Source organism: Athene cunicularia (assembly GCF_003259725.1).
Source record: "Athene cunicularia isolate RWA chromosome 2 unlocalized genomic scaffold, athCun1 chr2_part1, whole genome shotgun sequence".
NCBI lineage: Eukaryota > Metazoa > Chordata > Aves > Strigiformes > Strigidae > Athene > Athene cunicularia.
The window spans coordinates 93,417,887-93,434,381 of record NW_020799095.1 but is presented as its reverse complement, the minus strand read 5'-3'; the positions used below and the strand labels follow the sequence as shown (position 1 = coordinate 93,434,381).

Genomic DNA, 16,495 nt, shown 5'->3' with positions numbered 1-16,495 from the left:
TTTGTACATTTTGAGTACACTATACATTTTGATGTACTCTACATTTTGAGTACATGAAGGTTTTATTAAGAGTTTCAGCAAATATTCAACAGCTTAAATTATGGCGCCAGTCTAATTAAATTTGCGATAGACTTACTCTATTTTCACACTGATTATAATAAGGAAATGGTTTGATCTGACCCTCAGGACATGCATTAGTAAATTATGTTAAAAGACATTCCAGCCTATGAACTACAATTCTCCCATTCATAAACCTCACCAATTAAATTTTTAAAATCTTATCCATTCATATACTCTCATATATTCTACTTGGGAAAATATGTGTGATAGTCAGGCTGTGGTATAAAAGGAGACACAGACACATTTCACCGCATATAAACTAAGACATATTTCTTAAAGAATTTTGACTGAAATCCCTCTGCTCTGAGTTATTGTTTTTAATAATAGAACTCACTGTTTACAAATTAAGAAAAATGTTATTTAAAAATCTTCAATAGAAAGATTGACAGTGTTTCTGATATTCAGATCATTCAATAGCCACTTAGTTTCTAAACTCAGCTTTGTAATGCCCTTTATCTCATAAGTTAGGACTGATGCCGTCATCTTTTTGAAGACTTTAACGTTGGGAAAGTTTAATGATCAGACTGCTTTTCCTACACTGTAAAAGGACTGATCTTTAAAGCTCTTCAATGAGCTTCTTTTTTTATTAGATACTTTTAAGTTAAAAATATCACTTCTATATATTCTTAATGTGTTTGCCTCTATCTATACCAACAACTGGAAAATTAAAATTGCACAGGAAAAATGACAGTCATTAAATGCATCAAAATGTGTTTATATTAAAAAAAAAAAAAAAAAGTTTTCAAATGAAGCTGTAGCCAGATTCATGGGATTGGACAGTTGCAGTAGAATTCTGGGCTGAACTGAATATGCTGAAGAACTGAGCTAGATTTAGCTCCTCCTTGATGTAACATTTTAATCAAAAATCTAGGGAAAAAAATGCCGGTAAACTGTATAGCTTTGGATGCTGGTAGTGCCAGGGTTTTCAAAATCATAAGTACTGGAGAAATCATCAATACACTGTGGCCTAGCTCACCTCCTAAAGTAGGTGCGAAGAGTAGTAGGATTTCATGTGGGCAAGTACACTACCCTAAATCTAGGAACAAGTGATTCAATTCATGTTGACAGGATGGAGACTTCATTGTTGAAATCTGTGACTTCTGAGACTTGTGCAGTCTCTGTGAAATAGTGAATGAAAAAGTCTAACCTGCAGGTTTTTATCAATGGAATACAGCACAGGAAAATTACAGTTTCTCTGCCTTTGGACACCAGAAGTATGATTAAAACATTGAAACGCTAAAAGACAAAAGGAACTGTGTCTAATGAGCTTGCCTAAAAAAAATTAATGAAAAACTTGAAGATTCATGTAGACTGCAATCAAGGAGACAGAAAGTTAATGACAGACACGGACAGAAGAGAGATAAATTCACTAAACTAAACAGAAAGTACTACACTGAAGCTAATTAACTCCTTGGACAGCTTGCCAAAAAGACAGCTAAATTTCTGTTACTGAAGACAACTGCCAAGGCTGGATAATCATTTAAGATATCAAGCCAGTTCCAACAAGAATTTACTCATGGAAGTCTAACTATTATTCAAATTAGGCTAAATAACTACTATGATGGGACTCTACGCTTGCAAAATACATTCCTTGAAGCACAGTCCCTCAAGTCATTACATTGGAACAGTAAATTTTTTATACCCAGCAAATTCAGATCTGCAGATTCAGATTCAGTCTGCTAGGGAAGAGAGGTAAATGGAAAGTTGATCAAAATCAATTCTCTCTCTTGCACATCATATTCTTAGAGGTCACATCCTTTCCTCCTGTCCCAATTTGCAGACCACTAACTTACAACAACTGCCTGCTTTACACAATCCACATATTCTTCCCTGATAAGTCTTGTCTTCACTGTGCAGTCTTCTGCTTCTGTCTTCTGCTACAAACAAGCCCTACTGTTAACCACATTCTTCTTCGGAGCCTTGAAGTCTCCCCATCTGTTCCTGGGTCCATTCTTGCTGTCCTATTCATTTCATATCAATGGCACCCTGAACTCAGGGTGTTCCTCCTATCTAAACATGCTTATTAGGGAAATCATGTGTATGATGATGCTAACTCCCACCTTTCAGACTATTCCCACCTGACCCAAAGGGAAACCAACAACCAGCCTTCTTCCCTGATGCTCTGCTGGATGGTTGCTAGAAAAATGGACATTATACGTACAGTGAACTGCAAAAAAAACAGATTAAAAGTTTTCCACCAAAACAATGAATATCCATTCTGTCTTCTAATTTCTTAGTTAACTTCGGGTGCTATATTTGCCAAACAAGATATCCCAGTTTCCCAGCAATATATAATGCTACAGCATAGTGTAGTACAATGTAATAGGTACATTACAAAAGCTAAGGGTGCCTTACAACTTCAGTGAAGAATCTCCAGGTACATATCTTGATATATTTGTATAATTTGCTGGTATATAAATCATAAAGTGAGAACTGTGTACAAACAGCTGAATTAAAATAGAAACAGTTTTGAGATTCTTGGTGACTGTAAATTTGATCGTAACCATTTTCAAACACAGATATCGTGACACAATTTATTTTTTTGCTTTGCATGTGTATTTTACTGGACAGCATGCAGCAACATTCAAGTATTTTCACTGCTGATGAAACATGCAAATCTCTCCCCTTCTTACAATATAATACCTTGCACGACTTAAATGATTATGTAAGACACAAGCAGTGGAGACTTAGGCCTACATAGTTCTAATTAAATCTTCCAAGCACACTAAAGTGTTGCGGGCTTTTGTTTTAAGCAATTGTCCCATTTTATTTTGACATCAGCATAGTTCTTTCATCCACCCTCTCCTCTGTTCAACCAATTTCTTTATTCAACACCTTTCTGAACACAGTTTCTTTGCTTTCAGCCTGGTAAGTGTGGGATGAGAACCTCCCACTCTGAGAAATACTTTTATGGGAAAAAAGCACACCCACACATCTTCGCCCCCGCACACGCACAACTCAAGGTGACACACAATGTATGAACATTTCAGAAATGTTAAAAAAAAAATAATATTATCATTGCATCTGATAAAAATAGATTCCCCCTGCCTGCTGCTCATTCCAGCCACTGCCACTGCTACCTGCTCTGCCCCTTCCATGGCTACATCATCTTGCCTCCTGGACAGAAAGTAGGAGGTGACAGCACTCACAGTAGGTGCATTTGCCTCTGCTTAGTAAAGTGCTCTGTGTTTAATATCCCCCCTGACTCTCTTTTGGCAAGATGTTATCATATTGTGCAGTTATACATATTTCTATCTGTTCTAGGTCTATCAGACATTTAAAGGACAAAAACTGTAAGCTTTCATTTTTTTTAAAAAACCATTATCTTACAATATTTTCCTTGGAAAACCAGTCTCAGAAATATAGAGGTATAAAAGAGTGAAAATCAACTTCCTGGGATTTAAAGGATCAATCAGCTAAGCTTAAACAGTGCAGCAAGGAAATTATTGAAGTTAAGAAATTCTTTTTGGAAGGAAAATGAAATAATGGCGCAATTTTTATTTTTTATCTATTTTTTAATTCTTTTTTTTTTTTATTTTTATTTTCCCCTCCTGCCTTTGCTACAAGAAATTAAGAGTCAAAATAAATGTTATGTACATGTTTGATCTCCATTCTTTTGGGTAGAGATTTTCAGGCTTTCTACATTTTGGTTCCTGTCCTGTCCACTTCAGTTGGGTTTTTTTTGTTCTTTTAGTCTCCAGTTGTTTTTGTTTCTTCAGAGGAAAGTTGCTTAGAAATCTGTATTTGTTTTCAGCTTGTTCATTAATTTCTAAAATCAATATCTATGACATTTTAATTACTGTTCACTGTAAATTTCACTAGTCCCAGATTTATAATTTATAATTTTACACAGGGTTCCAGTGTTTCACTCTGGACTACACATAAATCTCATGCATTCCTCCTGGTTTAAAACCATAGACAAAGAAAGCAATATTCATGCTTCAATATCCATTCTGCAACTTCAGAAAAGACAAAATTCAGCAGAGTAAAATAAAATGCATTGAAACACTCTTCTGGCTTAGCATGTTTCTGCATCTCTGTTGAGGCTTAAAGTTTAACAGAGGTTAAGTACTACCAGACCTGGTTTTATACAGTTACATCAGTGGCTGCAGGCAAGTACACACAGCGCTGAGCCACAAACATGGGAAGTCACACTCTACCTTCAGCCATCCCCGCACACAAACATTTTTCATGTACTCCCAGGTACCACAAGGTCAGGACAAGTTCACACTGCTCAGACTGATGGTAGCAGAGCTACCCTCAAAGTAGCTACCCTTAGGAAGAAATGCTCTCCATCAGAAATACCTAATGACATTAGCAGATCTTCCAAAACTGCAAGACTAGCTTAGCTCTACAGCAGAGACAGGTTCTCAGGTCCCTCTTGGTTTGCTGAAGCTCCACAGACAAACATAGTCTTCTTCCTCTGCTTATAATAAGATGTGACAAAATAAATTGCAGATGAAAAGTTAAAATGTTATGAAGATGAATTTTGTCTGGAAGTCTTCTTCTCACCAAGAAAATCAACTTGCAGATGAGAAAATACTTCAAGAGTGACCCCCTTCACCTTTCCCGAATAGAGTAAATATGGAATTATATTTAGCCCCTAAACTAATGTCTTCCAACTGTATTAGCACATACCACACAATTTTTGTTGAGTTTCTAAAATAATAGTTTTGCTCTTTTTTTGGATGGGACAGGGCAACGTGGATGAATAGCTATTAAATAAGTTGGAGCAGTAAAGATCTTGATTTCTGATGTGCTACTGACACTATTTCTACACTCAGACTCAGAAGTGGTGGTTGAAAACAATGCATTTTTCTAATAGAAATATTTGGATCATAAAAATTAAAATGAAAGTGTTTATATTCCTATACACTTAAAACATCCCTTTAAATATATATTAAATTATATGGTGACAATTTGGTGAATCTTTCTGTACTAATTATTAATTCTGTGTGACATTATAAATACTTAGCATGCAATTGTAATTCATTTGCCAATTCTAGTTTGTTTGCATATTGTTTTGCTCTTTGTTGCTATTTTACTTTTTTAAGCTGAAATTTAGTTATCTAGAGTGCAAGGAAAAGGAGAAGCCAGAGAGAGAAAGAGGAGTGCTAATAAGAGGGAGAAAAACATCCTATCTTCAGGTGTAAATGTTCATTAACTTCCAGCAAGGAGAATTTCCTTGTCAGGGAAGTCATCTGATAAAAGCATATAATGCACTATGCCAGGATTTGCCTGCAGGAGAGTCTTGAAGATACAAGAGGTCAGAATTTCAAATTTTCATCCTCTCCAGGAATTTCATCAGTTCAAAATGAAGAGAATTTCCCAGCAAGAGGAGTTCAATGAGCAGAATTGACACAGAATACTGTGCTCAGCCTTCACTTGTTGTTAATGACTCACACTGTCTCACAGCGGACAAAGAGAAATGCTATACTGAGAAACTGCATGTCACAGCGTGCGTGTGTGTGTATGTGTGTATTTGTGCCTACCTGCTCATGTCTTCCACGAGGCTCCTGAGGGTCAGACTTCAGGCAGAGCAGAGGATATCATGTTTTAAACCACACAGAAGAAAACAGGCAGGGGATAAGGGAAGGGAAAGGAAAGGGTGTGTAAAGTCAAACTGGTTCCTAAGGACAACTATTTGAACCAGTGTTTCTCAAGAGGGAAAGTCAAGGGTGCCAAGGAAATGGACAGGGTACACACTTAAGCTGCACAGCCCCAGAAGCATTATAATTCCCATGAGCACCAGCATGAGGAGGCACTGTAGGAAATTGCTGCCCTGCATCTCAGATTCTAGTTATTACTTTTAATGGATAGTTTTATGGACTGAAAATATATTGAAAAAGAAGGAAAGATACAGTTTATTTCATAATAAGTTTGTTATGCATCTTGGTACCAGGTAAGAAAATGGTAGAAATCAATATATCGTCAGTATTTTTTACTAAATGTTTCCTTTCCATTTCTTTTTGTCCTTATTGAGCTATAAATTATACTGCTGTCTGACAGGCCAGCTGAAAGAAATGTTCATCATTAGAAATATAGGCAGCAGAAAGAGGTTCTTCAGATGGGAAAATTTCAGAACTTAAATATTAATCAACTCTTTGTGATTTACTTTAGAGTATTTGGAAGTTTATCTGAATCTGTAATTTCTATAACCCTCTGCTTTTCACCTACGTATGTTCATACCATCATCTAACTTATATTTCCCCAAATAAAATATTATTCAGTCTGTCCTAGATAAATTAATACTATCTCCCTAATTTTGAATATCTCCAGAGCTGTCACTGTGCACTTTCCATTTTCCCCCGCAATTGCATCCTGTAATGATTTCAAATTCCACTGTCTCCAAATTTCATCTATCACATTTACACTTTGAGAAACAAAAATCAAAGTTATAAAACTCTTGTATCTGGATTTAACTAGTGGGTCTCATAACAGTTATGGTTGATATCAGAGATAATACCATACTTGAATTAAGCTGAATTTGCTAGTGGTAGCTGCAGTGGAATAGAATTAGGGAACAGTAGCTGAGAAGATGAAGTACTCTTGGTTTATAGAGGTAAGGGAATACTTACCCCCAAAAAACCTTTTTATAACCTATTAGATTCAACTCCAGGTCAGTTTTAGCTTTACAAATTGCACCCATTCACTCTTGGACCGTGTTTTAAGGCTCCTTCTGGGTCAACTATCCCTGCTTCCATCACTTCTAATGCTCCTTATGTTTGAGTCTACTCAGGAGCTTCTTGTTCACCCATGCAGGCCTTCTGGCATTTTTACTTCATTTCCTGTTTGTCTGGATGGACCATTGGAGAAGGTTTTCTTTAAAAAATTTTTTGCCATCACCCTTGTCATTCTTCCAAGAAGATGTCTGAGTAGGCCAAAGTTTGCTCTTCTGAAAGCCAGGGTTGTGATCCTGTTTTTTTTTTGCTTTTATCCCCTTCTCTTGAGATCATGAAGTCTACTATGCGGCCCGATCTTCACAACCCAAGCAAGTTCTTTATTCTCTACAAGTCTGAGATCAAGCAGAGTGCCTCCTCTCTTCAACTACTTCATCACTTGAGTGAGGAAGTCATCATCAGTGCAGTCCAGAAGCCTACCAGATTGATTTGCCCTGCTGTGTTACTCCTCTACGGATACCAGGTGGTTGAACTCTCCCATGGGGACCAGAGAATGTGAAGTTTCTTCCAGTTTTCTGATGGAGACCTCATCTATATCAAGCCTGATCACCCTGACCAGGCAGGCAGTAGCAACCACCCACCACAACATCACCTGTATTATTCTGCTTGATAATCCTGACCCATGAGCTCTCAGCTGGATCATAATCTGTCCCTAGGCAGAACTTCTCACATTCACACTGCTCTCTCACATAAAAGACAACCCCCCCTTCCCCGCTATTCCAACCTGTCTTTCCCAAAGAGACTCTATCCAGCCATTGAAACACTCCAGTCACGTGAACCATCATCCCACCATGTCTCAGTGATCCCAGTGAGATTGTAGCCCTGCACACAGAGCTCAAAATCCTTGTTTGTCACCCATGCTGTATTCACTGGTGTACAGACACTTTGTATTGTCATCTAGTCATGCTGATATGACAGAAAAGGTGTGAGAGCTTCCCCACAATGGGTCCCTTCAGCATTTCCTTATTTGTGTGGACATACCTGGAATAGTCACCCTTGTGCCCTGATTTGTAGTTCTCAAGGTGTTTTCTGTCTATATAATCCCACATTTTCTCGTCAGCCCAGTCCACTTCCTCACTTCCTTGTGGGTTGTCATCTCATTTTCCTGTTAAAGCTCCCCTCACCAGCCTGTTAATAAGAATGCTTTTCCCCCACAAACTCAGGTGGATCCTGTCTCTTCCTAGCAGACCTTGATCATCAAAAAAGGCCCATAGTGAATAAAAGGTAACACCTTTTTGTTGACACCAGCCATGCAACGGAGTTTTGACCCACAGAATCCACTCCCTCTTCCCAGGGCTTTGCCCTTCTTCAGCAGGATCAAGGAGACACCACTCAAGCTTCCTCTGTCCCTGGCCACCAGCACCATGTAATCCTGCCTGATGTGCTCCAGGTCTCTCCTGGACTCATCTTTGGTTTACATGTGGAAAAGCACAGGGGTTAGAAGTCTGAGGACTGGACAAGCCTTGGCAGTCTCTCTGCAGCAGGTAAGCCACAAATCTCCCAAGAGAGAGGGTTGGGCCAGCAGATAAACAGATAAGAAGTGAGAGTCATCCCCAGATTATCACACAACAACAATTCAGTTAATATCCAGCTGACATGCAATGCATGTTCATCAAAACAAAGTTTATAGGGAACATATAAAACAACCCTTCTAATTTTATCTTTCATAAAAACACAGGAGTCCTCATGGTACTGAATGTTACATTTTTTTTCCTTAGAATAGCATATTCTAATGCAAACAAAGTAACTAAGAGTACATAACAGCATTATTATTCTTAGTAACTGAACATTCAAAATGGTAAGGAGTACAAAGAAGAAAAGTGGAAGAAAAAAAAAAAGAGTAAAAAAAATCCCCAGTGCTGAATAAAAGGATCTGGATGCTCTGATTGCTAGCCAAATAGAATGAAAAATGTCATCACATTGTCTGTTTCCAAAAGACAATTTTTTAGCTATGTCAACTGAGAGTCATATACAAGAAAAATGAGGTATTATTCTTCTTCATTTAGCAATGGTAAGACCTTAGATGGAACATGGTGTTTCATTTTATGTATCTTATTTTAATGAGGTTGTGTACAAACTGGAGAAAATTCTGATGAGAACAAGAATGTTGAAATTTAGATTCATGAACTAAGAAGAAAGGTTAAAAGAACTGTACAGAAGGATGACTGAAGGCTGGCAACATGAGAGCCCTCCTTTTTTTTTTTTTTTTTTTTCAAAGGAAGGACTACAGTGAAAAGTCAGTATTAAACAAGAGATGCTTAGGTTAGATATAATGGAAAAAAAACCACAAAAACCTCCTTGTAAAGCTGGTTAAGTGCTAGAATGACTACATAAGAGTATTATGCATGTATTTCCAACATGGGACTCAGTCAGGGATGATACAGATATGCTTATCCTGCCTCAGAAAACAGAGATGGATGACATGAATTTGGAATGTCTCTTCTAGCCTGAGTTTTCCACACTTCTATAATTCCTTTTAATCTAAGCTTTTCCTTCAGAACGGAAGAGGACATATCTGCTCTACTCCCAACAGTGCTGGTTTGGTTTTCCTTAGCCTTTTATACTGACGGGGCATCCAATCCTTAGTTCCTCACAAAAGATAAAAAGTAAGAAAAGCAGCATTTAACAGGTCAATAATCACAGCAGAGGTGTGAAAAAGGCAGCTTCACTTGCCTCCATTCTCTCGCTTTCTAATTAGGTGCTGACAATGTGGTTGACACTGTGTAAAATACAGAGATAGCTCTTGCTTTGGGGAGCTTTGAGTCTGAGAGTCGAAGAATGAAGATCCCTCAGGATTAGTTCTTGCTTCCATGTGCTTTAAAGGGCTGATAATGTTTCACTGTAGACCTATGAATCACATTCTAAATTGAGACAGAGATAAATAGAAAGCAAGCTATTTCAGGTGAATAGGGACTTGAAAAAAATCTATGCAACGTGCTGCTTTTGGCAGACAGAAGAACATTAATATAGAAGTAAGGGCTGAGTGGCATGGTTATCATCACACTAGCTAAGAATAGAAAAGCTCTCTGCTATCACAGAAGAGGTTGATCACTCTATTTAAAATATGGGAGTACTTCATGGTATATCTGACATTTAAATACTCTATTAATGAACTTCCATTCTTATTCAGAGTTACTAGCAAAACATATCCCCTGAGCAAATGGTCCATTGTCACTGATCTGCAGAAACACAAATGTACTCATGAATTTAAGAAAAAAACAGTAAAAATTATTTCCAATCATATAACAGAAAAAAAAAAAAAAAATCCCAACCCAACCAATTATGCAGCTTGCATCATTCACATTATGGATGTAAAAGTCACTACGAATATCAAAAGAATATTTCTCATTCTATTCAGAACATAGTCAAACTAGTAATATTTTAATACTTAACTGAACTAAAACTTCTGAGAAAAAAAATGTTTCAAAATACATATAAATCTTGTATATAAGAAACTACAGTTCATCCATAAACTATTCATTAAGAAAGGAGAAATAAAACTACTAACTATTTCTACATAATCTTCACATCTTATCAGAAAATGTACAGGGAGTTTTCTCTGACAGTATGAGTTTAGATTGCTTAGTGCAGGAGTATTTGTGACTCATAAAATGTGAGAACATTAAGGGAAAAAATCCCTTGAATTCAGTTCTCAAAACTGTTGGATATATGTTCACACTAAGGGAAAAAGAAGCAACAGATTCACCCAGCTGGCAAGAATCTTCCTGCGGGAAAACTAGACTCTTCTTTGCCAATATATTCACGTGTAACAGTGGCAGAACATATTCTCAAGTTCTTCGCAATTATGGTTCAGAATTTCAACACTGCATCTACTTCTAAGAATATCCTGTACCTACATAATATGTGAAGTTTCCAATAAAATAAACTACATATCATTGCTTCTCTGTCTGTTTTAGTAACTGCCAATAAAGAAAGCATGGATGATGTTGTGCAGTCTGCAAGTGTTCTTTCTTACCTGTTTCATAGATGTCATAAGAAATTTTTAACCAAAATTTAATGCAAAAAGAACAAAATACATGCTAGCATTTTTATTATGTATGCTGATACAGTCCCAGGACTAAACTAAGACCAAATCTACTAAAAAAAAATCAATTACTACAATAATTAAATTAAAAAATTATATAAGTGGTGATTTATCACCATTTCTAGGGTCTTCTGTCAGCCAGTGATGCAATTAAGATAGTGCACCAAGAAAAAACCTCTGTAATGAGAGCTATAACCTTCTCTGTCTCCTTAGATCTCAGGTCCTTATGACAGCTCAGCCATTGCTTTTCCAAGATTAAGCTTTTTTCTTTTTTTTTTTTTTTTTAAACTTTTGTCCCTTATTGAGAATCACATTCACCCTACCCAGATCACGGTGGGGTGAACTGCTGTTCTGTGACCAGAGACTAAGCCAGGGGCAGTCCTAAATAGTTTCTCCAGTATTATTTTGCCACCTCATACACTGCAGATCTGTTATGAACTTTTATTCACTCAATATCATCTTTAATCACATATGAAAGACTCTAACAACAGTGGACCTTTTATTTATAAAGACACCTTTACTCTAAAGAGTAAATGCTTTTCAAATACTTGACTTATTTATTTTCTTTCTGTATTTTTGTTTAAAAAAGCAGGTGATGATCCCCAAACTTTTAACTGCTTGATCTTGCAGTGTCAGAGTCTTGTTAACACTTGAGTTGTTAGATTTAGGGTCACTACTGTAACCATTAGACACTACTTGAAATATTTACTCATTAAGCATCAGCAATGAGTCTTCAAACTATAAAAATTACAAATGTTGACAGATCACAATCATACCAATTTTATTCACTTTGCATTTGTAGTTTTAAAAAAATTATACAAAGCACATCGGAAAGCAGAATCAGACCTATGAACTCTGTTGATTACCAGGAATTAAACACTAGAGCAACTTTGAACAGTTTGAGAGCAAAAACATTTATTGTTTTGCAAGCAAGCTAACCCAAGATACTTTATCCAAATTTATGTAGCATCCAGCAGATGTGATCACCATGTGAAGAACATTTTACCTTATACTTTAAGTTAGTTAAGAATCTCCATGATGGATGTAATGCCATATGGCATTATTTCTATTTATTTCCTTTCAATGGAAATTCTGAAAGCCAGTCACATATTCTATATCTATATTCTGTTGCCAGCTTTCTTTAAGGAATGTGCTGCAGATTCCTCAATGGTATACTTCCCTACTTAAACTGGTGCAAGAATGTCACTGGGTCCCATAGTAACAGGTCAGTATACATAAATGCCCTAGTAGCACAAACTAAATTATAAACCAGGATTCAGTTTTTATTGACACAAAAATCTTAATATCAATTTAACTTAATCTGTGCTGATTTAGCAGGGAAAGTTTAAGTTTCATGTTGAATATTATAAGTCCAGAAAGTTGCATCCATTTAAAGGCATATACAAGGTTAGTTTAGCCAACCAATCTTTAAAACTAAAACCACAAATTGCAAATGATTAGACATCATGCAATTCCATTAAAAAAAAAATAAATAAAAATAGTCTATTAAATGTTTGTTGATTAACTGTTGTAAACAGAAGAAATGGATTTTGCAATGGGTTGTTTATTTGTCTGGGGTACTGTAGGTAAATGCTTTTAGAAAAGTAATGTCTATTGAGAATCAATAAATTATAAATCCTAACTCAAGAAAACAGTGTAATTGGAAAAAGTTTTAATTGCTTGTTAAATTACCTTTCTAGTATGTTAGACAGAGTTCTTTATTCTGGTGAATATCAGATTCCTGTTTGTGTATATTAATCCTATAGAACAAGATCCGTGTACAGTGAAATTATGAGACTAACACTCACCTTTCGCAAAGATCTGTCCCTGGTGCAGAATAAAAAAACTTTGAAGACTGAACATTAGTGTCCTAATTTTATAGGTTGGAAGACAAAGAAAAATTATTTATCTAGTGTCAGCAACAAGCTAAAATACCAGCTTCATGGAAGTGAATTTGAAGTTTACTGTTTATTTAATCAAAGCAAGATGTCATCTAAGGAGTTTAAAATATTTAGTGATGAAGGTGCTAGTAAACAAAGATAAAGCCTGACTGATAATTCTACTATAACTACTATATAAATAAATACTTTCTCTAAAATCTGGTTTTAATAACCTATTTAATTCTCATTGTAGATTGACATAATATTTTATCTTCTCTGGTGATACACTTCATTCTCTTCAGATCAGTATTTATAAAGATCATGTTTATACACATCTATCAGGATCTGAACAGGATTGTTCTCAGAAACCTTGATTCTTTACATGAAAAAGGATTAATTTCTATTCAACATTATCTCTCTTTGTAGTAGGATTAAATTGGTATACTTGAAAAATGAGGGGTTTACTGTTGGTTTAGGTTTCTGATTTAGTATGTTTAAACCAAGAGAGAAATCCTACATACTGAGAATACTGAATTCTACAGTATCATTTAAAAATAAACATACCTCTGATAACTGATCCACTCTTTGTGTGGTTTACAATGTGCTGAAATCTAAGTGGGTTGCCTAATAAAGGCATTGGACTGAAGGTTAACATCCTACAGTAAAGTGACTGTCTTGTTTCTTGCATCATTTCAGATTAGCCCTAGCCAATACATTCAGGAACAAATAGCTGAGATAGGTATTGCCTTTATTAGGAAAAGGACTAAATGGGTTTGCAGATCTCTACTGCATCTAACTTTCAGGATTTTATAGAAGATTTAACGCAATGTGCAAAAGGGCTCAGCACTGCCACAACTCAGGTTGGACTAAACCACATGAGAGATCTGGTTTGCCTGGTTTTTTTTTTTGTAAACAGCAATGAATGCAACTAAAAAAGTATGTTTCTAATGCCTACACTAGGAATAATACTGTGCACTAAATGGACTACCAGAGAAAAAGAAGATAGGGAGATACTATTTTAGTAACATTATTCCTTACATTACAAAAAAGACACCAGAGTGAAACAAGCATTCAGAGATGCCACTAAGAGAATCACAGCTGAGGAACTGACCTGGACTGCAAGCCTACCCTGAGGGACTCCACTCAGCTCCTTCACTAGCAGGACATTCCTCCTACATGTAAATAACTGTGAATTGTATGGCTATGCCTATGTGCCACATGGGAAAATAATGTAAATTCTAAATTTATCTAACTAAACAATCTAGGGGAGACAGAATTTATTTTTTTTCCAAAGTCAGGGAAATAATTTGTGCGTGGCTTAATTTCTGATTTGATAAACAGCAATGTTTACTAACAAAAAGCTAACAGAGGCAGAAAGACTGATTGGGATTCCTATTTCATTAGTGCCATCAACAAATGTGCTGGCTAAAATCAAGTTTCAAAAGCCTTCAGTGGTGCAGGCAGGAACAAGCATAGATAAAATAAGATTGAAATGAAGACTCGGAAGGTACGAGGCTAGGAAAAGAACTGTTATTTTTATCTTCTGGTCTTTCAAATGCCAGAAACTATATTTTTCCTTTCAATCCATTCTTTCCTAGCTGGGAAATACAATAAAATATTGAATGGGGTCTATTTTCACTCTGGAGAATGGGAAAGAGGAACAGATTCTTTCTATACTCACAATATCAAATCAACAAACCAGCAAGCAACTATTTATCTTTTGAAGCCTATTCTATCATATGTACATAATGATCTTTTAAGCACTTCTATCAGAGAAGCATGATACTTTGCATCAGAGTTGAGAGTTGACAAATGCTGAATAGGCATGCATGGGAAAATGCTAGAAAAGTGTTCTTCCTCCTCTTATTCATAGAACTGGAAAAGAAACTGAATTGGATGAATGGTCAGGTAATTACAGAGACATTGGAAAGTACATGGACAGCTACACAGAAAGTGCATGGGCATAGCTGGATCTTTTTCTCTCCTTCTTCCCTTTGTCATCTTTTAAAAAGCCTCTAAAGAAAAGGTCTTTTTCCTGCATTTAAAATTCTGTACTTCCCTCACTTTTGTTGAAACACCATTCCTAAATAGTTATTTTGTTCCTGAAAAAGCAAGTACAGGAGGGCTTCCAGAATAAAAACTATTCTAGTTTCAGACCAGGAATTCCTTTACCATATAACATAATGATAAAAACATGGTATCCTCCATGGGTAGTTACAAGGTTCATCTATGTAATTTCATGGGTAGTTGCAATTTCACCCTCTGAAGAGATCCTATAGCTTGTTGAAATGCTATGACAACCTTGGCCCAAAGGAAATATCACTGTAGCAATGACCATTAGTACCTGAAGTCTGCTATGTAATACATTGCTGTTGTCAGTTTTGTCCGTCTCCTCCATTTCCCCTTCTTACTGCCTGCTTCCCTTAAAATTAACTTTGCCAGAGTAATAGGTTTTTTTCCAAAAAAATTACTCCATTTCTGCATGCTATATAATTAAAAAGGAAAATTATGATGCCAGATACTCCCTAAATTGGCATGGATTTCTGTTTTTCATATATCAGACATTTAAAAAGAACAAGAAATTAACTTACCTGTCTGAATAATTTCTATTACCTTTTCCCAAATTCCATCTGGGTAAGTTACAATGGAGCAAAAGTAAAGACCAACATCCTCCAAAGTGCTCTTGGTGAAGGATAAGGACTTGTCTTCCCTGGAAGCATTTTCAAAATAAATTCTGCCACTGTATTTGTCTTCAATATGTATGCCATAGATTGGATGCAAGACAGCGATATTTTCTCTGTGAGTTACATTAAGTTTCATCCAGGATGTCTGCATTATCATGGCTTTTTTTGGATATATGCACTCCAGTTTCACCTTCTCAGTAAGTTTTACAGTTGAATCCACAAACTCTCCTTCCACGTTGGCTAAGGCACAAACAGAAATTCAGTTTCAGAATTAACATAATTGAAAATTGAAATACAGAAAAACTCAGAAACAACTTTGGCAGCACAACCACCAAAACACTGAAGAAAAAGTTCACTAAAAAAAAAAAATAAATCCCAAACCCTAGAAATTATTACTTCTAATTTGTGAATATTATTGAACAGTTAAGAGTTGTTTGAACCACACAGTAACACACTTGTGAATTGTGATCATATCTGTCATGATGTGATAAGAGAAACAAAGATGTTAGCTAGGAACAAGAAAACAATCTTACTTCCACAAAGTTGGAGAACTACAATAAGGACAGCTGCATGGTCCATCTCAAAGAACACTGGAATCAGTCACTAGAGTGCAACATGATTTTATTCAGATTCTGTGTACCATGTGCCCTTCTCACAGGATGTTTTTACTTTAGAAATACAAAAACCATTGTGTGCATTTTACTTTCACATTCTAAGTAAAACCAAGTTTGAGATCTCAGTGCAGTTGCATCAGAGAGAGCCTAAATTCCTATTAAAATCCACCTCAGAGTAAAGTTTTCATTACTAATGAATCTCTAGTGTATGCATGAATAATATGATGACTAATGGAGCAGGGATCTTTAGGTTTCATTATCAGAAACAAACAGAATTCTGTGCCATGTATCCAAAATAATTTTTCTAACACTGCAGTTCAATATTTATCTATTATTCAGGGAGTATAAAATCTAAAAAGAAGACAGTTCCTATATATTAGAGATCATAATTCTGTGACTAGTTATAAAAAGCAATGTCTTAAGGTCTGAGAATTTATTTGTGATAACATGTCATGAGACAGTATTTTGGGAT

The 16,495-nt window shown here is 36.0% G+C and overlaps 1 protein-coding gene across 1 annotated transcript in view; it reads right to left on the bottom strand.

Annotated features, from left to right (window-relative positions):
* The window catches only part of CD226 (CD226 molecule), a 32,528-nt gene extending 16,540 nt beyond the window's left edge, over positions 1-15,988 (bottom strand). Inside the window, exons 1-2 of the mRNA XM_026841421.1 lie at positions 15,943-15,988; positions 15,317-15,649 (exon numbers count right to left, since the gene is read on the bottom strand). Of these exons, the coding sequence (XP_026697222.1) occupies positions 15,317-15,649; positions 15,943-15,988 (379 nt within the window). The remainder of the gene's footprint in view (positions 1-15,316; positions 15,650-15,942) is intronic.
* Between the last annotated feature and the right edge of the window lie 507 nt (positions 15,989-16,495).